This window comes from Hyperoodon ampullatus (genome assembly GCF_949752795.1).
Source record: "Hyperoodon ampullatus genome assembly, chromosome: 20".
Lineage (NCBI taxonomy): Eukaryota > Metazoa > Chordata > Mammalia > Artiodactyla > Ziphiidae > Hyperoodon > Hyperoodon ampullatus.
Window position 1 is genome coordinate 4,467,974 of NC_136933.1, and position 26,261 is coordinate 4,494,234.

General features: G+C 54.6%; 1 protein-coding gene across 3 annotated transcripts in view; it reads left to right on the forward strand.

Annotated features, from left to right (window-relative positions):
• Positions 1 to 490: 490 nt before the first annotated feature.
• The window catches only part of ANK1 (ankyrin 1), a gene marked incomplete at both ends in the record, with an annotated part of 213,360 nt that continues 187,589 nt past the window's right edge, over positions 491 to 26,261 (forward strand). For all 3 annotated transcript variants that reach the window (XM_079726759.1, XM_079726757.1, XM_079726758.1), the window contains one exon: positions 491 to 616. In XM_079726759.1, coding sequence (XP_079582885.1) covers positions 491 to 616 — 126 coding nt within the window. The remainder of the gene's footprint in view (positions 617 to 26,261) is intronic.

A 26,261-nucleotide genomic window follows, 5' to 3' on the forward strand; every position in this document is an offset into this window, starting at 1 on the left:
CAGCGCGGGCGCCGAGCGCGGGCGCCGAGCCTCGTCGGGCTGGCCGGGCCCCCCGGCCGCCAGCTGCCCCCGCGTCGCCCTGCGTTAACTGCTGGAGTCCGCCTCCTCCCCGCCGTTCGCCGCTCGCCGCAGTACGAGCCGCCTCCCCGCAGCCGCCGCAGGAGAGGGAGGGGGACGGGGGGGAGGGGGAGGGGGGAGGGAGGGGAGGGGGGAGGCGGCGGCGGGGCCGAGCCCAGAGCCCGTCCCGGGCGCCGGCGAGGAGCTCCGGCCGCGGCGGGAGGCGCCATCCGGGGGCCGCCTCGCCCTTCGCGCGTCTCGCGGCCGCGTCCCCCGCCGACCCGGCCGCCGCCTTCCCGCGGCGGGGAACGCCGCTCCCCGCTCCGCCGGCGCGCAGACTCCTTTTTTTCCTCCCCGGGAGGGTGTCGCCACCTGGATCGCCAAGTGTGAGGGGTCCGGGAGGCGGGGACCGAGCGGGGCACCGTGGCCGGCCATGGCTCAAGCGGCCAAACAGCTGAAGAAAATCAAAGACATCGAGGCGCAGGCCCTCCAGGAGCAGAAGGAGAAGGAGGAATCCAAGAGGAAGCGGAGGAACCGCTCCCGTGAGCGAAAGAAGAAGGTAAGGGGGGCGGCGGCGGCAGCCCGGCGGCAGCGGCGCCCGGAGGAGGCTGCGGGGAGAAGCGGCTCGGCAGAGCCGGGAGCGGGGAGGGGCGCGGGGCCCCGGGGCCGGCCGAGTCGGAGCCGCCGGGTGGAGGGCGCGGGGCGGGAGGGGAGCGCGGAAGAGGCTTCGGTGCGGCCGGAGGAGGACAGGGCAGGAGGCTGGAAGGGCAGAGCGGGAGGCCCGGAGGCTGAGAGCGCGCGGAAGCCGGCCCGCCCGCTGCCCGCGCAGCCCCTTCAGCACCCTGGACAGACGCCGGCGGGCCCGCGCCGCGCCGCGTCCGGAGGAACTTTTCCGGCCTCGGGAGGCGGCGGGATGCTGGGCTGCTCCGCTCCGGCGCGCCGCCTCGCCGGGCTTTGCAGGGAAGCCGGTTTGGGGAAACGCGGCTCCGGGCTCCGAGGCTGCTCTGCCCTGCGCCTCGCCGTTGGTGACCCACTCTCGGGAGCGCGGAGGGCCTCGTTCCCGGGGCTCTGACTGGTGGGGCTCCTGCCCCTCCCCGACCCTCCTCGAGCCCAGGAAGCGCCCTTCCCAACCCTGTGTGCCCGGGGACAGAACGGCTCGGCCTGGCGTCACTTGGCAACGTCTCCTGTACTTGTCACTCAAGAGGAGCGGCGGATGGCCAGGAGGGGAAGTTCCCTTGGATGTCGGGCGCGGGTGCTGTCCAGCCTGGCCCGAGGGCCTGCTCAGAGAGTCGGGGGACAAGACACCCCCCCAGCGAAGGCCCAGACCCCTCAGCGCAACCACTGCTGTGTTCAGCGCTTCCCTTCTGGGTCTGGGGCCTTCCTACCCCCAACTCAAAGCACCTTTAGAAACACCTTTGGTGAGAGACACCTTCCCTTGTGAAGGCAGGGGGTTAGCTGACTGGGCCAGGGCTCCAGCAGGGGTGTTTTAGAGCCCCCTGTGCAGGAGGCCGGGAGTCCATGGATGCGGGCCTTTGGGTTGGAGATTGGGCTGAACTAACTTCAGCTCCTGCAGAGCCATTTCAACCTGCGGACGTCAAGGCGGAGCGCGGCCTGCAAGCCCTTCCCTGGGGAATGGGGCCCCCGGGGTTCCAGGGCTGAGACGCTGGTCTTCCTCGTTGAGAAGGAAACATTTTTTTCTTGAAACTATCTCACTCTGAGAAAGAAGTTTGGAGCCTCTGCTTGACAGCAGAGGGGGGACGGGCTGCCTGTGGGTCAGGCTCCTCATACCAGGTTGGTCAGCAGGACCCACATCCAGCCTGGTCCTCGAGATGAGACCCAGGGGCAGAGATGTTCTCTGACCGTACCCAGAATAACCGGCGTGCTAGGCTTCGCCGTACGCCTTCCAAAGGCGGCCACCCCCGACTCCCCTCCCTCCCCCAGTGCTGCCTCGTGTGTAAATAGTAGTTTCGCAAAGACACCACCCCTTTAGCAGGACCTAAAAAGAAGCTTTCCCCAAACCGACGGGGAATCGGAGTTTGGGTTGGTGCCACTTAGAGAGAGAGAGTCCCATCAGGTCCTTCTGCTGGGTCTGAAATACCAGAGCCCATCTTGTGAGTCAGGCAGGGGGAAGTCTGGTTATATCTGACAGCGCTCACCCACTTTCTTGGCATGAATGTAAACTTCTTCTGAGGAAAGCGTGCTCTCTATTCCCATTGCTGCCTGGTGCTTTAGGAGCGAAGCCCATCCTCTCCCAAACTGCTCACTCTATGTTTTTATCCCACTTCTTGCTCCCCAGCTTCTTTCCTGATGCTCCTGAGACTATAAATAATTTTTTGGGGGGGAGCCACAGTCAAAACAAAACTCTCCCTTTCTTCTCTTCTGTGAATTCTTCCCATTCACTGTAACTCCCTTCAGTAGAACTCCGAATCCTGACTGCGCGTTATACACACATAGAAAAGTGGCGACTCCAGTATTCTTCTTGTTCCTTGACCTTAGTCTTTCCATTCTTGGTGAACTTGATCTCCATGGTGAGTGCTGGATGGTAATATATCCCCTTCCCCACCCCCTAGTTGTGTTATTTTGTTTTACTAGCTGGTCATAGCATACTGCGTCAGTAAGCATTTGAAAATCTGCCATATACAGATTTTCCTTATTTTATGCAGTGTCCTGGGTGCTAGGATGGATCCAACAATAATAAGGGCATCTTAATTCAAAGTGATAGTGATGATGTGAGCTCTGAAATTCTTGGGGTGAGGGGCGATACGGTATGGGGTGAGGTGTGAGGGTGCTTGGTTTGGGTTTCGTTAACGATGGTGAGTCCTTTTCCCCATCGGCCGGGTCTTGAGAGCCATCTTAGAGAGTGGAGTTAAAATGTCTAGCAAAATACAAAATCACAAGAAAGTGGAAGGCCCTCAGGAGAAAGGCACGGGAGGTGGAGCAATGCAGAAAGCCTCTTTAGAGAAGGCCGAGGACGCTCGTGTAGGAGCTGGTTGAACAGATGGCCGAGGTAGGGCTGGGGGCCAGAGTGAAGGTTCATATGAGGTGAGGTCTAATGAAGACTCGTTTTCCACAAATGAAGTCATTTTCTTAAGGCAAAGTATATTAAGATCAAGCAGCTGAGGACTCTACCCTGGTCACCCCAGACTTGGGGATGCTGTGGAACCACGCTCATTTCAGCAGGAAGAAAGAACTTCACACAGGCAGGTAGACATTTGATGCCAGCGAATTGGTGATTTGGGTGAACGTGTAGCTGAGCAAGGGAATTCTGGATCGACTAAAAGGAAATGTGTTTGTCCCACGGGTAACCTACCTATCATAGGGGACTAACTGAGCAGAACCGCATCCCTCCCCAGTTGTAGAAATCATCGCGGTTGTAACTTCAATGGTGGTTGCAGCATTTACAGTTGGTTGTATTCTGTGGGAAGGCGCTGGCTGACAGGTGCTGTGCAGCGGGGCTGGAGGCTGATGTGGTGACGCACTGACTGACACCGATAGAAACCACCTCGACTCAGGCAATCGAGCTAAAGCTCTGGAGCTCGAGAAGGGCCTGCATCCTTCTGGGGCTTCATTCAGTTTTCTGCTTGTGCAGCACGCGTCCTCATCAGATGCTCGCTGTTGGAGCTGCAGTGTTTTGGGGAAAAAAAATAAGAGCCAGTATTTATGACGCTGACTGATAAGTCCCCTGCTTCTGAAGGTGGGGTTGGAAGTAAATAAATGGCAAAGCATGTGTCAAGCAGGCATTTGCATTAAGAACGGCAGCTTTCTAGGGCTGAGGAAGCCTTGGGCATGAGGACGTGTGTGTGCTTTTCTGTTTACTCAGAGCTTGAGGTCGGGAGAGGAGGGTGGGGAGGCTGGAGAAAAGGTGAGGCCGAGGATGGATGAGGAAGAAGAGGGACAGAATTAAAGAAAGGAGAGGAGGAGGGGTGAGGGAGGCAGACAGGGAGAGAAGGGGGCTGACCTCTCAGCCCTGCTTGAAGCGGTGCCACAGCCTGCAGTGCCAGTAAGTTCCCTGGGGCAGCGTTTACTGAGCTCTCTCCTTTTCTCTTGTTCTCTCCACCTCCTTCATCCTCTGATGCTGGTGAAGGAGGGGACCAGGCCCTGTACATAGCTGTCCACCCAATCCGTAGCTCAGCACCTGACACACAGCGGGCATGCCATGAACGCGGGGGACAAGTGCTTGAATGAGTGGGGTCGTACGTCTGTCTCTGTTCGCCTAGAGGTTTCTTGGTCGTAGGCTTGTGTTCAGATGAGCAATGCACTCTTTTGGGGGGCATCTGAAGAAAGCCTGACACTTCTTTCTTTTCGAATCATTTGCAAACCAACAGAGATTTGTAGGCAGGCAGTGGAACCATCTAATTTTTTGGTGCAGTGAATTCTACCGAGCCTGTAGCTAGCTCCTTGCAGGGTCTCTGCTGCACTAAATGACAAGTGCTTTTAGCCATTGGGAACAGCAGTGTTTGCACAGGACCCCAAGGAACCGAGCAGAGGAGGGCGCAGGAAGAAAAAACGCAAGCCCGGGAGCAGACAGTGGCCGTCCCCACTTAGCTGTGCAGGCAGCGTTGTCAGCCCTGCCAGTCTCTGCAGCGTCCCCGGAGGGCCCTCGGCCTTCCTCCCGTAGCTGGACCAGGCCCTGCTCCTGGACTGCGGAGATGTCTTTGGTCGAGCCAGTGACCAGAATCGCAGGGATGAGCCGAGTCTGTGGCCAGGACTTACCCGCAGGAGGTGGGTTAGGATGGGGGGCGGGGCAGTGAATAAGAGCGGGATGAAAGACAGGAGCTTAGGCGGGAGGGTCATGGGGGCCCGCGTCTCCCATTCGTAGAGGGTCTCAAACGTAAACTGCTGCTGCTGGATCTCCAATGAGTCTATATATTCAATCCAAGAAAGAACATACAGGATCAAAAAGAATCATGTTCCTCACACATCCTTAAACCTAGGTTCTGCTGCGAAACCACATCACTAGCATAATTGTGGCGGGATGAACTGATATCTGTATATGAAGTCTCTGTTTGGATGTTGAAGAGCCTAATGACGTCTCATTGCATGTTAATTATTAAACATGTTAATTTATTTAGTTTTGAGCCTTTAAAATACACCACAACTTGGGTACCCGCCCTTCGGTACCTCTTCTTATTTTCCTACCTGGGGAGCCTCAAATAACGGAAGTGGCCCTCCTCCTCTCTGGCACTGGCTGAAGATGTGGGAACTCTCCCAACAACCTGTCTGTCCATCTTCCAATCCAGCGCCTCCCTCCGTGCTACAGTAGTGGTGGGGCTGTTCCCTGGGAGCTATGGTCACCCGCAACTGTCCACTAGACCAAGAGGGCAGGATCTTGCGGGCAGAGAAGATGTTACACCCTCCTATGTATCCAGCACACATCTGTGTGGTTGGCACATCACAGCCACCGCTCAAAGTAGGTCGGGTGGCAGCTGAAATTTAGAGCCTAAGGCAAGGGCCTTCCCCGTGAAAGGGAGGAGAAGCCAGCCCTGGGACCCTTCTCTTGCTCACCAGTTCTGCTTTCTCCTCTCAGGTTGGAAGAGCTTGTATTTTAACTTCAGTCTAAGGACGCTTCTCCCTTCTTTCTCTAAAAACGAGCAAGCTTTAGTGAGTGGGTACCACGTGCCAGGCAATTTTCCTGTGTGTGGCTCAGTCCCGGCCTTGGCCTCTATAAGTGCATCCATCAGACACTTCTTCCACCTTCACTGTCAAAGCCCATCACTCTCTTCTTCAAGAAACCTTTCCTGAATGCCCCCATCACTCTTTCTCTGCACTCTGGGTTGCTCCAGCCTTTGTTCTGGCGTGTGTGCATGTGTGTGAGACACGTGTTCTTGTTTTATTATCCCTTCTACTCAATTGTAAGCTCCTTGAAGCCAAAGCCAGAGTCTTTGCACATAACCACTCAATAAATATTTATGGCTTGAAATGACTCAGAAGCTACATTTAACTGGTTCATATTTTTTTTCTTGGTCTTTCTATGTGATGTTAGAAGAGCTGGCCCTATAGAAGTGGAACCAAGTAAATCTGTGTTTTTCCCTGAATTATTCTGACTAAAGCAAAGGCTGCTGCCATCAGTGTTTGGTTTTGGGGAAAGGCAAATAAGCTTTGCTTGGCTCCATCTCTCCATTCCTGGTTCTTGAAAAGCAGCTCAGGCGTCTACCTCGTTCAGAGCGCTGGGCTGGGAGTCAGACGCCTGGATTCCAGTTTCAGCTCTTGTACTTATTAGCTACCTGGGCATGAATAAGCTGCCGAATTTCTATGAGCCTCAGTTTCCTCATCTGTAAAATTGAGATGAGAGTCAAAGGAGAGTGTGCTTTGTAAAATTTAAAACTCCCGTATATTTAAGAGGTTACAGCTAATAACATAATAATGATTGTTAATTAAATTATTCTTTCTAATAAATCCAAAGCTCTGGCCCGGCCTTCCAGAGGTTGCATGAAGTCTTGACGTTTGCTTGGGAAGGCCAGCACATTATTATTTCAGTGCCGGTAAATGAGAAAAGGACACTTTAAATCATTTTCTTCATTTCATTTTCAGGAAAGAAATGAATTTCCTATTTTGACAAGATTTATTATCACAGACTTAGTTATCTCCATGGGGGCAGTCTGCAACTTTGAAATGGACTTTATTAAAGCCCTGCATGGCAATTATAGCTGTATATCAAAAGGGGAACATAAAAGTGGTTCCTGAACTTTCTGAGAATGCCATCCCTGTTAGGGCCCGGGCTGATAAACCTGGGGTGTGGAATATCACAGACAATGGAACACATGTTGTTATGGGCAGACCAGACTCCTCCAGGGAGACTCTGTACATCTTAGGAGTGTAAGCATAGCACATCCTCCAAGAAAGGAGAACTTGCATTATGAACCCTCAAAGGTAAAACAAAGAAGATTGAATGGGCAGCCAATTTTGAACAAAAAACCCTTTCTTTTCTCCTTTGCTTCCCGTGCGACTGGATGCTTCCCCTCGAAGAAAAATGTTCTGTGTTTTTGCTAAGGTGATAATACTTTTTCAGTGTCAGTTAATACATTTTTTATCCATTTCAGAGCACTGTCGCCAAAGATAGCTACAAACAACCTTTGCTTATCCAAGGAGGGCCTGTCTTTATTGAGAGGCTACGTGTCCTACGGGCATTGTCTCGCTGGATCCGGCAACAGCCGGTGACCGCAGAGCCGGGGCCTGGCTCCAAAGCTTGTTCACAGGCCTCTGCACTAGGCTGCCTTCTTCCGTCTTTGTTACATCCTCAGGGTGCTCAAGGCTATGTGGGTCCTGGGAGGGGAGTCAGACTGAAGGTATCTTTCCTACCTTCTCGTGCAGGACTTGCAATTAGTGGGAAAGCTGCCAGAGCGGGAAGTAACCTGAGGCAGAGAATGGAGGCAGGTGGTCTGGGCTCAGGGCAGAAGTGCTAGTGTCCAGATTCCAGGCGGAGCGTGGTGTCTGTCCATGGGCTCCTCTGAGCGTCTCTGGAGCGGCCCGCGTGACGGTGAAGGCCCTGTTCAGGCCTTGGGTTAAGACAAGAGGCCAGATGACAAGTGACTCCTCTAGGGCTCACCTGCTCTGGTTCTGTCTCGTCCGCCTCAGGAAAGGGTCATTTCCCCCTTTACTTTCTGTTCTGGAGATTTCTCTTCCTACCACAGAGTTGGCATCTTCTCCATACGATCATTTAATAACCTGCTTCTACACGGAGTTACAGAGTGATAACGTGTCTGCCGTGTTCATCTATTTTTCCTTACTTTCTGGGACTTCTGCTTTTTTGTGTGCATGCATAGAGGGCCTCTGAGGTCCTGGGCCTGCATGAGAAACACTTACCAGGAGCCCGACTTGGATGGGTGGGAACAGAAAGGAGCACGGCCCGGCTGTTGCCCAGATCTCTCACGTCCCTCCCTTGAATTTCCGTGGTTTCTTTTCCTGCCCCTAAGAGGTCAGGCGGGCTAAGTGATGCCCACGAAGAGGAGTGCAGTCAGGGAGAAAACAGGCTTGGGAGCTTAAAAGGCACAGACTAGCATTAAAGCAGAATTGGGAGTGTCAGGATGGAGTCAGATGAAGCATCACAGGAGAGGAAGGGAGGTGCTTAATTACGGACTGGCCAGAGCCATGACTCCTAAACGCAATTCTGAGGTGGGAAGGATGGCCCCAAACACTCACAGTGAGACCCACAGGGAAAGGGGGAGGGGAGAATGGTCCCAGAGGCCCCTCAACTTTGCTGATGTCAGAACCACCTTGGGGAAGGGGCTGATTACATGCAGACCTGCCGCACCGCCCACCTGCAGAATCAGATGCTGGGCACTGTGGAGCCAGGTACCCACATGTCCAGCAAGGTCCCCTTGGGCGAAGCTCACATAGAGCAAAGTGGAGCCTCTGTTCTAGCAGATGGACAGGAACCAGTTGATGGGTGATGGTAAAACTAAGGGAGAATCAAGCCAGGAGATGGAGGAAAGAGGGGAGATGGTAGGGGATTTGTATTTACTTATTATTTATTCTGTATCCAGTTTCCCAAAGGAAGTGGGCAAGGCAAGAGTTGACTTGAGCACCGTGGCCAGTCCTGTGGGAGAGGTGAGCCTGGCCAGGACCAGGGCCTGGGCCAGCTTCCCGGGGGGAGAGGCTGGGTCTTCATGGACGGTTGGGGTCAGCCTGGTGAATGGGGGCAGGACATTCAGCTGAGGCGGTGGCATGGGTGAAACGTGAGTGAGTGGGGTCTGGAGGGGGAGGTGATCCAGGACCTGTGGGCCCAATAGTAGGGGCCAAAAGGGCGGGGTGGGGAGGGCAGGGTGCACTGGAGCGGAAGCTGAGACGGGGCCAGCCTGGGTCCAGAGCACAGAGGAAGCCTGAGGCACTCCAGGCAGAAGTCTGAAAGGCTACTGCGCCTTCAGTGCAGAAATGGGACGGTGCGGCTTCATGATAAGCAGGGCATCTAGAACGCAGAGGAGTGGTCCAGCGGAGGGACAGCGTGGCTTGTGCTAGGGTGGCCAGTGGGGATGGAGCATGTGACAGACTGGAGACATTTGGGCGGTAGAGAAAGTTGGTCTTTGTGAGTAACAAAGTGGGTGTGAGTAAGTAATCAGTGATGCTGCTGTGGGTTTCTTCTTGACATATGTTAACATATCTGTGCACATGTGCGTGTGTGTGCACGCGTGTGTGTGTGAATTAAATGTCAGCAGGGCCTCATATCTGACTTGGTGTTGGGGTAGTTAGTTGGTGGTGCCTTTCGTTGAGCTGGGAACAGGTTAGGAGGAAAGTGACAAGTCCTTTTTATGGAATATGCTGTTAGGTAGCTTCCTGGGGCTCTCATTTGGTGGCGGGAGAGCTCATAGAAAGTGTCCTTCAAAGTGTGGGAAGCTGTGAGGCTCCATGGAAAGGAGAGGCCATCCGTCCAAGTCCGAGCTCACCAGCGAGGCCCTGGTGTGCAGGTCTTCTGAGCGGTTGCCTTAAATAGGACGTGTGCACGTGACAAAGCCTGCGAGGCCTGGCGGCAGCTGAGGCACATGACTGGTGGATACTGACGACAGCAGGGAAAGCAAGGCCCGGGGGCCACACGTGGGCTGCAGGAAGGCAGGACTCTCGATCTTAGTTCCCCAGCCGGGGGTGGAACCCGGGCCCTCGGCAGGGAGAGCGCTGAGTCCTGACCACTGGGCCACCAGGAACTTCCCTCGCCACTCTTAAACATGTGACTTTGGTGCCATCACCCAAATGGTGAAATGCTATGCATTCACTCAAAATGATGCTTAAAAGAATAGGGTTTTTTTAAATTTTTTTTTTTTTTGCGGTACGCGGGCCTCTCACTGTTGTGGCCTCTCCCGCCGCGGAGCACAGGCTCCGGATGCGCAGGCTCAGCGGCCATGGCTCACGGGCCCAGCCGCTCCGCGGCATGTGGGATCTTCCCGGACCGGGGCACGAACCCGTGTCCCCTGCATTGGCAGGCGGACTCTCAACCACTGCGCCACCAGGGAAGCCCAAAAGAATAGGTTTTTAAGAATACGCTTCTAATAAAAAAGTAGGAATATGCTTCAGCTGTAATGTCATTAAAAAATGTAATGTGATGTAATTGAAAGGAAAGACGGAGGCTGCCTTGCTTGCCAAGGAGGGGTGCCAGGCCTTCTCTGCCTGTGTGTCTCCTGCAGACACAAGCTGGGATGGACGGATGACCTCACATCCCAGGAGAGAATTCCAAGGTGATGTGGACTAGAGCCCAGTAGGTAACGGAATGTTCTGACTCCAAGTGGAGCTGGAGGGCAGTCCTGAGAGTCTGAGCATCTGGGTCTTGGCCTGGGAAGCCACCCATTGTAAACCAGCTTGAAAAATGTGTGTGTGCTGGGTGGAATACTCCACAGCCAGAGTGACCTTCCAAAAATGCAAATCAGATCCTGACACTCCTGCCTTTTGAATCCTTCGGTGGCTTCCCAATGGCCCTTAGAATAAAGTCCTGGTGGGTTACTCCAGCTTCCGAGGCCCCCCGGGTAGCCCGTAGCTGCCGTTCCTGAATCATCTTTCTTTCCTGCAGGCTGCACTCAGCTGTCCTCCGAACTTCTTCTAGGACGTAGGATATACGCGCGTTCTCTGCCTTCAGATCTTCTGTCGGCTGAATCTTTGGCCTCAAACACTAACGCCAGCTCCTCTGTCAGAATTCAGTTTAAACCTTGCCTCCCAGATGCTAGATGAGGTTAGGCTACGCCGCCCCGTAAGGCAACCAGGAGATTGCATGGACGTCTGTATGTGCCAGGAGGGCGTCTTTGATCGAGATGTCGGAGCAGCGGAGAAGAGATGCCGGCAGTGGCTTTAGATGGAGTCAGATGGTCCAGGGCTGGTGCCCTGGATGTTTGCTAACTGGGTGACTCTGGACAGGGTGCTCAGTTTTCCTCTCTGAGTCTTGGTTTTGCCAGTTGTAGGGCGGAGGGAATAATATCTACTGGACAACCCTGCAGGGTTGGTGGAAGGATGGTAAAGCACCTGGCATACAGTAAGCACTCAATACATGCCAGGTCCGATTCCGATGGCGCCTTAGTTCCCACTCATACCCATCCCAGCCCACACCCCCGCCCTCAGTGGGAGCAATCAATGAAATCCAAGGTGTGACCCTTGGCAGGCTGTGAGTTCCTTTCCAGAGACGGCCATCAAGGATTCATCCCAAGGCTGGTAGTGCTCATCTAGCATCACTGCCAATTTCTTAAGTGAATTAGGGAAAACTGGAGAAATGTGATCTCAAGTGCCAGTGAAAGTGAAGAATCGGGGAAACAGCCCAAGTCAGAAAAATGTCCAAGTCTGAAATGTCGGTGGAGTTGTATTGAATCTCTGGAGATGTTACATTCTCCTGTGGCATGGAGGTTTGGCAGATTCATTTTAATGCCCTTGGAAAGAGCTGCTTTGGCCTCTGCCAACTGGGAAGCGGGAAGCCTGGCGTGCTGATCCCAGGTTAACGTGGTGCGCCCGGTGCTCGGGACCCAGTGCCTCTGTAGACGTGGAGTAGCGTCCTGGGAGCCACGATGCTGCAGCTGGGCCTCGCTTTCTGCTGCAGGTGGAGCAAACCGCAGTCCGACAGTTGGTCTTTCTTTTAACGCTGCCTTCTGGCTTCTCGCGTGTGTCATAGCACGTGGGCCTCCTTCTTGAGCAGATATGCACCTGAAGGACATCTGGGCTACAAGCCGCATGGTTGACTCTTGGCACTTTAACCCACTTGTCAGTGTTGCCACCCACGCAACAGGACCTAGAAGAGGCAGGTGGAAAGAGCATCCTTCGTGATTCGGTACCGAGGTAAGCGCTACAGCGTCGTAGATCCTTCAGGAAGAGCATGTAGGGTCCTTCGCGTGCGCTCGGCTTCTTCCGCTCGGCTTGCACCTCCACCGCTCCTGCCAGAGCCTCCCCTGGCCGCTCTTGCGATACAGCCTTCATCCTGCTGCAACCTCCATGGTGCCACTGCCCTGCATGAGACCGTCCACTTCCCTCCCATCACCTTTAGGATAAAGTCAGACTCTTTCCCGTGGCTTCCGAGGCCGTGGACGCCCTGCCTACCCCTGGGGGCTTACCCCATCCCCCCACCGTGCCCCCCGGGTTTGTGGTGCCGTCCCGCCACCCCCCCTCCCACCCCGCGCCCAGCTTTGCCTCCTCCAGGAAGCTCTCCCGAGTCTGGGTCAGAGATGCCATAGAAGGGAGGTCGGTGAGGCCGTATCCAGGACCCCTTCCCACTCGGCCGTCTTTCACAGATAACGGTGCTTTCAACCAAGTCCAAGGACAACACAGGAGTATGGGCCCGTTACCTTGCATTTCTCAGCTAATGACGCCCGTGCGTGATGTGGATTGTACGGACCTCCCCTTCCTCTCCTGTCACCCCCAGATGTGCGAGCATTAGCTACGCATGGTTGTGGATGAAAAGCTCAGGCCGTGGAGTCAGGAGAGGTGGGCATGCGTTCTGGTTCTTTCACTCTCTTGCGTAGCTTTGGACACTTCTCCGAGCCACGGTTTCCATGCCTCTAAAACAAGGGGATTGGTTTAGCGAGCTTCTAAGTCTCTTCTGGGGGTGCTGGTAATTCCGTGAATATGTGAATTTCCAAGGCCAGAGCAGAATGGTTCCCAGAGGCCAGCTAGCTTGCCCTGGCCTAAGGTGTGCTGGGTGGGACATCTGGATGGAGGAGACTGTCAGGTGTCGAGGTCCAGCTCTGATGGATACCAGACCCCAGGGCATAGGGATGTTGGCAAATGTGAAAGACCGCATAGCCCGGGGTGCTGGTTCAGCGCGTGGACACTCACCCCACCCGATGTGTCATTTCCATGAGGCTGGCGCTGTCATGGGCAGGCCAAGGAGAGGAGGGCATGCTGCAAAGGGCCAGGGTCACACAGGCTTCTGGAAGGCGGCCGTGCCCAAGGTTAACAGATCTGGTCCCCTGGGTGCGTGGCCTTGGAGAGCCCGTGTAAACAGGCAGCCCCGTGACTCTTCAGACTTCTTGCTGCAGCCAGTTTGGTGCCACCTCCTACATTTGTCACAAAGAGCAGCGTCTGGGTGGGCAGAGGGCACCTGCACAGGTGAATGGAGAATGCAAGACGCAGGCACCTTCTATTTTCAGTGCACGGCGACTGGGTCTGTCACCTGCTTTCAAGGTCATGAGCAAAGCCAGCGTTGTCCATGAGTTTGGAGGAGCCCAGGAGGCCCTGACTCTGATGGGGGAGGGGGCTCGAGCGGCCCCTGCTGCTTGCATTTTCCTGGAAAGCAGACTCAGAAAACCCACAGCCCAAAGAACAGGGGACGCACTGCGGGGTACGCCATGCGGTTTGTCAGACAGCCCTGGCTTTTCAGAGACACTGCTTTTAGAGAGGAATCGTGTAATCTTGGAAAATCCCTGCTTTGTCACTCACTGAGATTCCAAGGGGCCAGTATTTTCAGGAGAGGACAGTCCCACAATTTAGCCCCAACTGAAGCTCTTTTTTGATTTCAGTCTCTGCCCCTGTCGTCCTTTCCTTCTCCTGGGAATACAGTGCCCCAGGGGTCTGAAAACCAGTCCAGTTTTCTCCAGGGGCTGCTCAGCTGGGGCTGGGAGGGGAAGGAGAGACATCCCAGGAAGGGGATCTCCGCGTCCGGAACCTTCTCCAGTGGTTGCATCTCCTGGGAGATGAGCGCCCGGGTCTCAGGCCTCAAAGAGCCCCGTGGACGGTGGCCATCGTCGCACAGAGCTGGACGGGTGGCCAGCGCAGCCCGTGTGTTACTTTGCTCTGCTCAGCGGCCCTGCAGAGAGGCGGGTACCAGGTCCATCTCACGGGGGAGGACAGCAAGACTGGGAAGACTAAGTGTGGTTCACACCATCGGGGCGTGCCCGTCCTGTGGCTGCAACCTTGGGCTGTCTGTCTCTGAAGTCCTGGATTTTTGTAACAAGCAGGCAGTAGCAGATGCAGGGTGTTGTGGATTGAAATTCATGTCGTTTTCTGTTTTCTGCATCCATCAGCTGCCACCGCAGGAACACGGTGAGGCCCGGCCATTGGTGGCCAGTGTTCTTTCCATGAAGGACAGAAGGGACAGGAGGGCACCCCCTGAGGGGCACATGAGTCACCTGAGCCCACTCAACCCGAGGGGCTGGCTGAATGGCCCATTTTACAGGACACTGGAGGGCTCAGGAAGGTTACGTAACCGGCCCAAGGTCACACACCTGATCAGAGCCAGGGCTGGGTTTCACACCAGCTGCCTGACGTGAAAACCTTCACCTAACTGCCTCTAGGGCTGTGCTGAGGATTAGACAGGACGAAGTATATTCCTAAGGGCAGAAAGATGAGAGGCCAAAAATGGAGAACATTTTACAAGCACTTGACACAGAGCCTAGAGACAGATGAGAACTCCGCAGGTCAGTTCCTTGACTCTACAGGATGAAACACATGCCACCTTGTGTGGGCCTCCAGACCACTTGGGAAGAGAAGGCATACATTCCCCCAGAAGAGCCGAGATAGACAGAGACTTGGAGATGGATACAGACAGATACAAGGCAGTACCTGACCCATTTTTTTGTAATGGGAGCTCTGGGAGCTAAGGAAGCTGGTCCTGACTGTGCCTCTCAGGAAGAGGCTGTGTGACCTTGGGCACATCACTTCACGTCTCTGGGCCTCTGTTTTCTCACCTGTGGCACAGAGGGCCTGGAGTAGGCAAGCGGACGTAGCATCTCACACCCCCGCCTCTTCGTGGGGAAACTGCAGTCCAGAGAAAGGCAATGACGTGTCCAGATCACATAGCTGTGCTTTGTGGCCAAGCAAATACTAGAGCCAGGCCTCCAGGCTCGGCTCCTGTGTGCTCTAGGGAGAAGCCTCAGCCCTTACAAGCTGTGATTCTTTGAGAACAACGTGGTAGGAGGAACTCAGACAAGGGATGAGGGACTCTGGTCCTTTGGTTCTGCGTGGAAACAGCCCCCCCAAGGTCAGGCTGCACATGGAAGAGCCTGCAGAGATGGGACGTTTCCCTCCGCACTGCAGGTGGAGGGGCTGGCTGCCTCATTCAGGGCCCACCCGACACCCCTGGCAGGGAGGAGGCTGCCCGGGAGCTGGGTTTGGGCGCAGAAGCCCTAGCCCTCTCTGGGCCTGGTGGAAGGAAACGTGCCCTGGATAGATTGTTCCAGCAGGCCTTCATCCCACTGCCCTCCTTAGTGCTCTTCGGTGCCACGTGCAGCCCGGGGCGCATTCAGGGCCTGGTACGCTGCCAGCCACGGCCTGCTGTGGACACTGAGTTTGTTCCATGCATCTGTGGCCTCAGGGGCACCTTCGTCAAGTACAACCTCCGCATTCTACACACGGGAACTGAGGCCTGGGTTGGGGTGGGGTCACCTCTCCCAGGAGCACGGCTGAGCGGGGCATGAACCTGGGCCTTCTGAGAACTGTTTGGAGGCAAGGTCTGGTTGCCCCTTGAGTTACCAAGCGTGTCTATCTATCTCTATCTATCTATCTATCTATCTATCTATCTATCTATCTATCTATCTATCTATCTTAGTTACCTACTATTTTATTGTGCTCTTTCTTGGGTAAAGAGGGGATAAGAAAAGCTCCCTTGCAGGCACACTGTGTTCTTCATACTTGGTCTGAGCCCATCTTTCCAGCTTTAGCTTCTCCCCTGCCTTCCCACTCTTCATCTCTAAATACGTGCAGGGTTGTTGCCTACATGCTGCCGTACCCGCCCCCCCAGGCCTTATTCATACACATGATGCTGCACACAAAATTCGAAACCCTCCACCCCTTGGCCTCCCAATGAACTCCTATTCATCTTTCAAAGCCAGAAAAACTACCACCCCTTCCAGGAAGCCTTCCCTGACTACTAAGCAGAAATAATTGCCTCCTCTTTTATGTTCCATCGGCCCTGCTAATCTCACTATCACAGCAGTCATTGTTTTGTTTGTTTCAACCAGAGGTGAGAGAACTTTTAAAAGGCCGGATAGTAAATATTTTCTTAGTCTCTGTTGGATGTATTCAACTCTGCCATGCTGGCACAAAAGCGGCCATAGACAGTACACAAATGAATGAGCATGGCTGGGTTCCAATAAAACTTTATTTATGGACACTGAAATTTGGATTTCAGCTCATTTTCACGTGTTACGAAATGTTATTCTTTTTTCTACCATTTAAAAATGTGAAAGCCATTCTTAGATTGTGGGCTGTACAAGAACTGCCAACAGGCTGGATCTGGCCCTTAGGTAACAGCTTGCCAAGCCCCAGGTTAAATGCTGTTTCCTTGTTACACCTTGCATAGCGGCTGTGCCGTGGTCATCTCTGCGTCCCCAGAACCTGCTGGCTGAATGAATGAATCTGGTGATTTACATTCAACACATGTGCAGAGAGAGAATGATAATGATTAACTTCTTAAAGGATCCTTTGAGGGATGGAGGTGTGAGGGGCATTATTGCCCCCATTTCACAGACAGGAAAACTGAGGCTGGAGGACTGGTCCATGGAAGAGCCTCAGGGCCTCACCTCCAGCAGGGGTGCTGCTGCTCTGAGTGCTGAGTCCCCTCAGTCACTGGGCAAGCTTGGAGGAGCCGTGCCAGCAGGATGGCTGGGCTGTGGGGTGTGAGAGCAGCCGTCCAGGAGTGTGTCTTTCAGTTGTGAAAATAGAAACAATCTGGTGCCCGCCTTGGGGGAAGGCCTGTGTCACAGCGCCTAGGTTTCCTTCCCCCGCCTCTGATAAGAGACAGCAGTGTCTGTTCTGCTGAGGGGGAGTTGTCACACATAGCTAAAATTAGATGTTTTGTTGGAATTATGCTGATTTGACTTAATTGCTGGGGGATGTCAGTGTTCCTCAGAAATCCAAGCGCTCCGCCCGTCTGGGTGAATAATAGTAATCCCTTCTGTTTGTGTAGCGCTTGCCACCCTGGCCCTTCCACCTTCATTATCTGATCTGATCTCTCACAGCAAACTCGGCCCAGAGGACCCCATCCCCAGGGGACTGGGGGAGGGGGTTAGTTACCAGGTCACATAGGTCTGAGTCCTCGGTGGCTTCTGTCTCACTAGTGCTGGAGTTTGAAAACTTTGTGCCTCATTTTTTGAGCTGTGAGCAAGGCTGGGAACCCCGGAAATTGCAGGGGGCCCTGCCCTTTGATAAGTCCTGTGCTTGCTTTCATGCTCTGCTATGGTTATTCTGAATTATTCCTCATTTTTTAACACTGCATTTTCATTTTGCACTGGGCCACGCAAAGTATGCAGCCGGCCCTGGCCATGAGATTGTCTTCGTGGGCCACGGCACTTGTATATTTCTCTCTGGTTAACCTTGGGTGTGATCTGACCTTGGCCGTGGCAGCTGGGATGTTCAGAGGAGCGTCTTTTTATAAACAAGCTCCCCGACCCTGTGGCTCAAGGTGAGATTCCTGCGTGGCTTCTGGTGAGAAGGCCAGCCGGTCAGCCCCCAGCTCCTCCCCCTTCCACCTTCTTTGCCCTGGACCGCGGGGCACGTGTGTGTCCCCATGTGTGCAGGGGACGATTCTCCCATTCCCCCGTCAGAGGTGAAGTTGAAGATGCAAAGAAGTGCCCTCCGCTGCCTATGACTGTGGCACCAGGCTGGGTGCACAATGAATCTTTGGGTGCTGTCTTCCCAGCGGGCTCGACTATTCAGAGCCATCCCTGCTCTCCGGGTCTGGTGCAGATGAAGCTCTCTATTAGTTTTTGTCACTGTTGCAGATGGCATTTGGGATGATTTCATAGGTCTCAGAATGGGCTTGAGGGGAGTGGGTGCCTGGACCTGCCACCTTCTAGAATATCGGTGCCTGTGCTTCTAGTGGACTATGTTCTGCCAAGAGTGACCACAGCCGCAGGTCGCTGACCCTGGCTGGGTACCAGGTGTGACAGCCAAGCCCCAGCCTCTCCCTCACACGCTGGCCTGCGATCTGCTCCCCAGGAGCACCTGCCCTGCCGTGCCTCGCCCTGCCCTGGGCCCTGGCACTTGACATTGTCTGTGTCACTGTCCTCCCGGAGCTCCCTGGCTCCTTTTTGTGTGTCTGAGCACAAATGTCACTTCCTTAGAAAAGACTGCTCTGAAGTCCCAACTCAACCCCCCACCGACCGTCCATCTCCCATCACATCATTCTGTTTAATTTTCTTCATTATCTGGAATCATCCTGTCTCTGGTTTTTTATCTGCCTCCCCTCCCTGCATTAAAAAATACATTCTCTGAGACCAGGGACCTTGTCTGTCTCATTCACTACTCTATTTCCAGAGTCTAGAAGAGTGTGTGGCACACAGTAGGTGCTTAATAAGTATTTATTGAACGAAGTGATGCATCCTCCCTACCCTCTTGTAAATTAGGTACCATCAGCCTCCTCTTATAGATGGGGAGACTGAGACCCTAGAGCAATTCAGAAACCTGCCCAAGGTCCCACAGCTTAGAGGGGAGGGATATTGCAGGCTCCACAGCCCAGGTGTGCCACCAGGGGCACAGGTGTGCCGCCTCTCCAAAGACCCGGCCCCCGACCCAGCCTGGAGTTCATGTCAGGAGCGTGTGTGTACTTCTGCAGCTGGGGTCTCACTTTTCTTTTCTTCTTTTTTAAAAATAATTAATTAATTAATTTTGGGGGGCTGCATTGGGTCTTCGTTGCTGTGTGCAGGCTTTCTCTAGTTGCGGCGAGCGGGGGCTACTCTTTGTTGCGAATCGCAGGCTTCACATTGCGGGGGCTTCTCTTGTTGCAGAGTGTGTGGGCTTCAGTAGTTGTGGCATGTGGGCTTCAGTAGTTGTGGCACACGGGCTTACTTGATCCACGGCATGTGGGCTCTTCCTGGACCAGGGCTTGAACCCGTGTCCCCTGCAATGGCAGGCGGATTCTTACGCTACACCACCAGGGAAGTCCAGGGGTCTCGCTTTTCTGACCTGTGCTGTGCCTGGTGATTCCCTTCCTGCGGTCCTTCTATGACAGTGTGGAAGGTCCATAAAATATTTTTGTTTTTCTAAAATATTGGACACAGAAATGATTTTGATTTGCAAATTTTGAAATGAGTCTTTCCACTAAATCACATTTAGTTTTACATTTTACACTAGTTTTATATTGATCAAGTGGCCTTTACTAAAAAGAAAAAATTCCACAAAACCTGCCTGAACCCTGATGGATCATCCCGTAAACAAGTGATAATGTATGGAAAACTGCTCGGAAGAGTTAAAAGTGGTACAGAAATGTGAGGGATAGCCAACAAATCTTGGTTTCTTAATAAAATCAATCAATCCAGTGAGGACCAGGTAAAGGGATTTTGTAGATTTCTTTTTGCATTCTTCAGCGTTCGGGATGTAAGTCGAACCTTTTAGTGGTTGGTGTAAAAGGAAAGCACACAGGTTCTGGGGTTGTACAGCCCCCCCTCAATCTCAGCTACACCACATGCTTTTTTAGCTCATCTGAGCCTCCGTTTTCTTACTTGTAAAATAGGTCATCCATCCCTCCTCAACCCCTCTGCAAGGCTTGGAGGTTAAAGGAAATGTTAAATGCACCCCTCCCCCAACTCAGGCGCAAGCTCAAGGTCAGCCCTTTTCCAGGTGGGGTCGGGGGATGGGCGCAGTGGGAGCACGGGCATGAGGACAGGACGGCCAGTGTGCGTGGGCTGCCCACAGCCTGCGGGAAAGGACATCGGCTTCTGTGTTTGGGCAGCAAGGCGAGCGCAGGTAGATGGCGAAGGGGCTCCTGTCCTGGTGGCAAGGTGCCACCCCAGGCCGCGCCAGGCATGCGCTGGGCCCGAGGGGGCGCCTCAGGGGCAAGCCGCTGATGAAAGCGGTGGAGGTGTCCTTGGCCCCTCCTCTCCCGCCCGGCTGTTCCCCAGCCCCTGGCACTTGCTGCATTAGATCACCTGAAAACACAGCAAAAAGAACAGAGAAGCTGCAGTCCCTGTGGGAGAGACGGTACCACGGCGCCCTGGTGACGGGCGGGAGTCCGTCCCGCACTGGGGAGCCTACGCTTTCCTGTAAGTGGCCGCGCGCCCCACGCGCTTAGGAAGAGAGACCCGTGGGCTGACAGTTCTTCTGGCAGCAGTTATCGGGGACCTGGCACAGCAGACGGAGTGAGCAGGACATTGCAAGCGTCCACCTACTATGTGTGCACGTGTCTGACTGTGGCACTGACTTGGCCCTGACGCTGGGTGGCCCGTTGGAGAGAGCCGGGATTTGGGGGTCCGGTGATCTGGGGTCAAGTCTAGGCTCCACCCACCTGGGCCACGTGGCGCTTTTCTCTTCTCACCTTGTTAGTTGTCCAGTGTCAGCCCTGAGGCCGAGCATCTAACGCAGACCCATTCTGTGCATCATCCCCTCCCTGCTCTCCACCCAGATTCCTAAGCCACGGCTGCTGCTGCCAGCCTCTGCGTGCGGGGAGCCTGGTGCCGTGTGCCAGCGGGCCGCAGAGACCCAGCTTCCGGCCTCCAGGGCCTGGAGGAACAGGCAGGAGGGCTTGGCGTTGAGGAGAGGGGAGAGGGAGGCAGGAAGAGGGGGAGCCGGTCCTCCGCGTCCCTTCCAGCCTGGTTCTGTGCCCACCAACCTGCCACCCCAGGCTCCATAAGTGGACTGGAGTACATTGTCCTGAGGGCCCCCCTCGGGCATGAAGGAGGCCTCCCCACTGGGCCACTGCGGTCTCCCACCCCTCTGTCCCAAGAGCCTTGCAGCTGGGATGATGCTTTTCGTCTCAGAGTTGGACATCCATGGTGAAAGGGCCAGCGCCTGGAGGAACAGCCCCCGGAGGGCCTGTCATCCCTGAGGAGCGCAGGAGTCGTGACACTGTAGGGAAGGCAGAGTGAGCTGAGGCCGGAGCCAGAAGCAAAGCCCTCAGGGGTGAATTTTGTCCTTGCGGACGGATGTGGAGCGTGGGGCAGCGTCCGGGAGGACCACCGGGGCCTTCTTGGTTATAGACCAGTCAGGGAGCCACACGGGCATTTGTTGTCACCTCCTCGTTAGGACACCATGCCCGGGGAGATAGAGGGAACTCGGGGGCTGCTCGTGCCCCCTCCAGGGCGCTCCGAGAGCTGGCCTGTCCAAGGGCCTGCGGGCACGTGACCCGGGGGCGGTGAAGATGGGCGGCTCGACCTCAGCAAACTGGTCCTTTGCTACCCAATTCTACCCAAGTCCAGCCGGACTCACTGTCCTTCTCCTGGGCCCAGGGCAACCTTTCAAATTTAATTTAATTTAGTCGAAACCAATTATGATGGATATGAGAAAAAACAGGGTCTGAAATAGAGGCATCTCCAAGTTTCTGTGGGCCCTTGGTAAGTGCCAGTGGCCCCAGTCGCTGCGGCCCAGTGAGGGCACCCCCTCGATGCCCAGGGGGCGCTTCCCCTGCCCCGTCCACCCGAGAGTGCAGCTGCCCTCCCCCGACCCCGGGAGGTCCGGAAAGCTGGGCGCCACCCATCCCTGTTATGTGTCCACGTTGCTGGTGGCTCTGCCACAGGTCCTCTGCCTCTGTCCCCAGGGACGAGGGCCCTCTGCTGCCTCCGCCACTGGGGGGGATGGAGGGGAGGATGGGCTCTGAGACTTGGGGTCAGGGCAGTGGGTAGCCGTGTGGGATGGGGGACGCCGGCAAATCTCTTAAAGATCCTTCCAGGGAGAGACCTGGGCAAACCTCCCTCTTTCCAAGGCTTTGTGAAGCCTTTCTGCAGGTGCTTCACCTTCAAAAACACCATCTTCAATTCCTTTTCTGATCCAGGCTGAGGAGGAAGTGAGGGCCGCCCACCCCGTTTAGCCCTTGCTCCAGCGGCGCTGATCAGACACCCACGGCTGGACGTGTCCCCACGGCTCTCAGGCTCTGACTCTGGATCTCTGCTTTCACTGTCACCTTCGCCCGGAATGCCTTTCCAGAAGGATGGCGCAGTTAGGAGGAAAAGCTGGGGGTTTGGGCTTTAGAGCTAGAATTGAATCCTGGCTTCACATCACCACCAGGGGGGCTTCTGGCGTGTTTTTGAACTTCTTTGGACCTGAGTGTCTTTTTCTCTGAAATGGGGGAATAGGGGCCTTGGAGGGGTCCCTGGGATGGCATGCACAGAGAGCCTGGCCCGGTGCCCGGCAGATGGAGCCAGACGGTGGCAGGCAGGGAGGTGGGGACGGACGGAGGGGCAAGCTGGGCTCAGTGAGGCCAGGCGCTCCTGGCGGCTGTGTCCCGGCTTCTTCCCTCTGCACAGCCTCTGAGACGTTGAACTTGAAGTCATCTTGCTGCATCCCTTTGGAGGAAGTGATTTGTATGACTAAGAGTATGAATCAGCTTGGGCGATGCTAGACTCATCTGTTTCTGAAATATTAAAAACTCTGAAGTGAGTTAGAGCAGAGTGATGACAGCGGCTTTTATAAATAATAAACCACCTGGGGCTGCTGAGGCCCTGTCCTCCGGAGTGTGGGCGCCTCTCCTGGGCCTGGCCCTCCCCGACCCCAGGGGGCTCTCCTCCCAAGCCGGGGCCCTCGGGAGGGGCTTTTCACGATGCATGGCTCCATGGCAAGCACAGCCCCTGCCCTCTGCTCCAAGGCAGCTACCACGGCTGCGTGCCTCCTCCCAGGCTCCAAACACACGCTGTCTAGCGGGGCTTTTACATACAGGGTGTATTTGTTTGCTAGGGCAGCAGACATAACAAACTACCACCAACTGGGCGGCTTAAACCACAGAATATTACTCTTTCGCAGTTCTGAAGGCTGGAAGTCCAAGATCAAGGTGTCAGCAGGCTTGGTTCCTCTGAGGCTGTGACGGGGAAGTGTTTGAGGCCTCTCTCCTGGCTGCTGGTGGTTTGCTGCAAACATTTCGTGTTCCGTGGCTTGTAGACAATCACCCCCATCTCTGCCTTCATGTTCGCGTGGCCTTCTCCCCAAGTGCGTGTCTGTCTCTGTGTCCACATTTCCCCCTTTTATAAGACGCCAGTCATATCGACCTCATTTTAACTTGATTACTTCTGTAAAGACCTTATTTTCAAATAAGGTCACATTCTGAGGTACTGGGGGTTAAGACTTCAATGTATCATTGTTTTTTGGGGGGCAGTGTGGGGGGAACGTAATTCATCCATAACACGTGGGTGAGCCCATGCTGAACTTGTGTACCTGGGGCCACAAGCTGTGGACAGGGTCACCCAGAAACCATTGACCGTCCCTGGAGAGGGGCTCTGGACCCTGGAATCTCTGGGCTCTCAGAGCCGGTGGGGACCCCCTCATTTACTGATGACTAGGCTCTGAAAGGGGGAGCCCCCGAGGCAGAACGCCGGCTGCCTGGACCCCAGGCCAGTGGGCTTGTCACCTCGCTCCGCGCCCCCTTTGCTGGAACTCTTGGGTCCAGGGCATGTGTTTCCATGACTGGCGGGGAGAGGGAGGGGAAGAAACACTTAGGGGGCGCCAGATGCTTTCACACCCCGTTTGACTTCTACGAGACTATCGACGCTGGATATGACCCTCCCCATTTTTCCTTTCTTTTATTGTGACAAAATACATATAACCTGAAATTTACCATCTTAGCCATGTTTAAGTGCAGTGGCATTAAGTACCTTCACATTGCTGTGCCACCACCACTGCCATGCATCCACGGAGCGCTTTTCATCTCACAGATCTGAAACTCTGTGCCCGTTAAACAGTAACTCCCCATTCTCCCCTCCCCCCAGCCCTTGGCAACCACCATCCTCCTGTCTGTCTCCATGAATTTGACCCCTCTAAGTACCTTGTGTAAGTGGACTTATACAGTGTTAGTCTTTTGTGACTGGATTATTTCATTTAGCATAATGTTCTCAAGATTAATCCATGTTGCAACATATTGCAGCATTTCCCCTCCTATTTAAGGCTGAATAATATTCCATTATACATATATATATATATATATGTATATATATATACGACATCTTGCTTATTCATCCATCTGTTGATGGACATGGACATTTGGGTTACTTCCATGTTTTGGCTACTGTGACTAGTGCTGCTATGAACATGGTACACAAACATCTGTTTGGGAGTTCCAGTTTCTCCACATCCTCACCAACACTTATTGTTTTCTGCTTTTCTTTTTTTCTTTCTTTTTTTTTTTTTGCAGTACGCGGGCCTCTCACTGTCGTGGCCTCTCCCGTTGCGGAGCACAGGCTCCGGACGCGCAGGCTCAGCGGCCATGGCTCACGGGCCCAGCCGCTCCGCGGCATGTGGGATCTTCCCGGACCGGGGCACGAACCCGTGTCCCCTGCATCGGCAGGCGGGCTCCCAACCACAATGCACAAGGACAGCCCCCTCCACCCCAGCAAAGAATTCTCCAGTCCTCGCGTCAATAGTGCCGAGGTCAAGAGAGGCCCTATCTCACTTCATACCAATGTTCTTGGCCTCAAAACCTGCCTGAGAAATATCCTTCGCCTGTCCAAAAATATATACAGAGCTTCAACTGTGCTAGGTTTGGGGGATACAGAGAGGTCTTTTCAACAAAGGAACACAGTTTCGTGGGAGTGAAAACCAGAAGCCAGCTGATGGCGATGTACCGAGCGGCTTGAGGTGCAGAGGCGGGCATATCTAGCCTGCGGGGCCGGCTGGGAAGGCTCCCCTGGGAAGGTGGTGCTTGAATGAGATCCTGGAGCGTAAATAAGAGACTGGCGGCAGGCTGGAGGCGGAGGGCAGCTGCTCCAGTTGGAGGGAACCCACTTGCCGAGACCCGGAGGGCCTGTCGTTGGCTGTGGCCAGAATGGAGGGCACCTGGGTCGGGGAGGGGTGGGCTGCCCAATCCGGAATCCCCCCTTTCAGAAGCGCTGTTTCTGAGGCCTGGCTGACAGCATTTTCAGAGTTTTTTACTGGTCTGTGATACCAGCTGGACACCATGGGAAACAGGGCACGAGCATCTCCGCGTAGCCCTCGAGTGGCTTATTTCCGAGAAGACAGCTCTTCGCAGACCTTCACGGCCGCCTCCCAGCTCTCGCACCCTTCGACCCTGGAACAAGCCCATCGTAAGACGAGGGGAGAGGAGAGTTATCAGAGCCGTGGGGCTAGCCTGACCCTCACCCTTCTCACAAAGACTCTTGCCCTGAGAGGTCTCACTCTGAGGCTTCCTAAGGAACGTTTAGCATCTTGCACCTTGGCTGCTTCTCCGGGGGTTGGGGTCTGTCCGCCCCACATTCAGAATCAGTAGGTGAGATGGATGGAAAAAATGACATTTGGATGGAAGAGAGTCTGGTGGTTCCTCAAAAAATTAAACAGAATGACCATCTGATCCAACTAGTCCACATCTAGGTATATATATGCCCTAGAAGAATAGAAAGCGGGGACTCAAATAGATATCTGTCCACCCACATTCACAGCAGCACTGTTCACGATAGTCAAAACATGGAAGCAACTCAAGTGTCCATTGATGATGAACGGAGAAGCAGAATGTAGTAATACATACGATGGAATATTATTTTTAGCCTTAAAAAGGAAGGAGATTCTGACACCTGCTACAGCACAGATGGACCTTGAGGACACTACGCTGAGTGAAATAAGCCAGTCACGAAAGGACAAATACTGGATGGTTCCATTCAAATGAGGTCCTAGAGGAGTCAAATTCATCACAACAGAAAGCAGGATGGTGGTCACCAGGGTCGGCAGGGAGGCAGGAACGGGGAGCTACGGTTTAATGGGCGCAGTTGCAGTTTTGCGAGATGAAGAGAGTTCTGGGGATGGATGGAGGTGACGGGCACACAACAATATGGACGTACTTAATGCCACTGAACTGTACCCTTAAAAGTGGCTAAAATGGTAAATTTTACTTTACATATATTTCACCCAATTAAAAAAAAATTCGATTTGCGGAAAGGTGAAGGCAGAGAACAAAAGAGAATACAGGTTACCACCGGGTGGTCGGGTGTATTTGAAAAGGAAACATAAAAAAGGAGGGCGGGGGCTTCCCTGGTGGCGCAGTGGTTGAGAGTCCGCCTGCCGATGCAGGGGACACGGGTTCGTGCCCCGGTCCGGGAAGATCCCACATGCCGTGGAGCGGCTGGGCCCGTGAGCCATGGCCGCTGAGCCTGCGCGTCCGGAGCCTGTGCTCCGCAACGGGAGAGGCCGCAACAGTGAGAGGCCCGCGTACCGCAAAAAGAAAAGGAGTGGGGGCCAGCCCCTCCACTGAAGGGCTGTCTGCAGAGTCCCTCCAAGTTCAGTGGAAGCCGGTGGCGGGGAGGAGAGAGAGGGCAGAGAGGCTGGTGGTGGCCGGGCGTGAGTCGGCTTGTACACCAGGCATGCTGGAGACCCGTGGAGTGGCCCTGTCACACTGGCATTTTAGGAAGACTTTCTGGGATCGCTGTGGACCATGGCTCTGGGGGACGGTGCAGGGACAGGGGAGT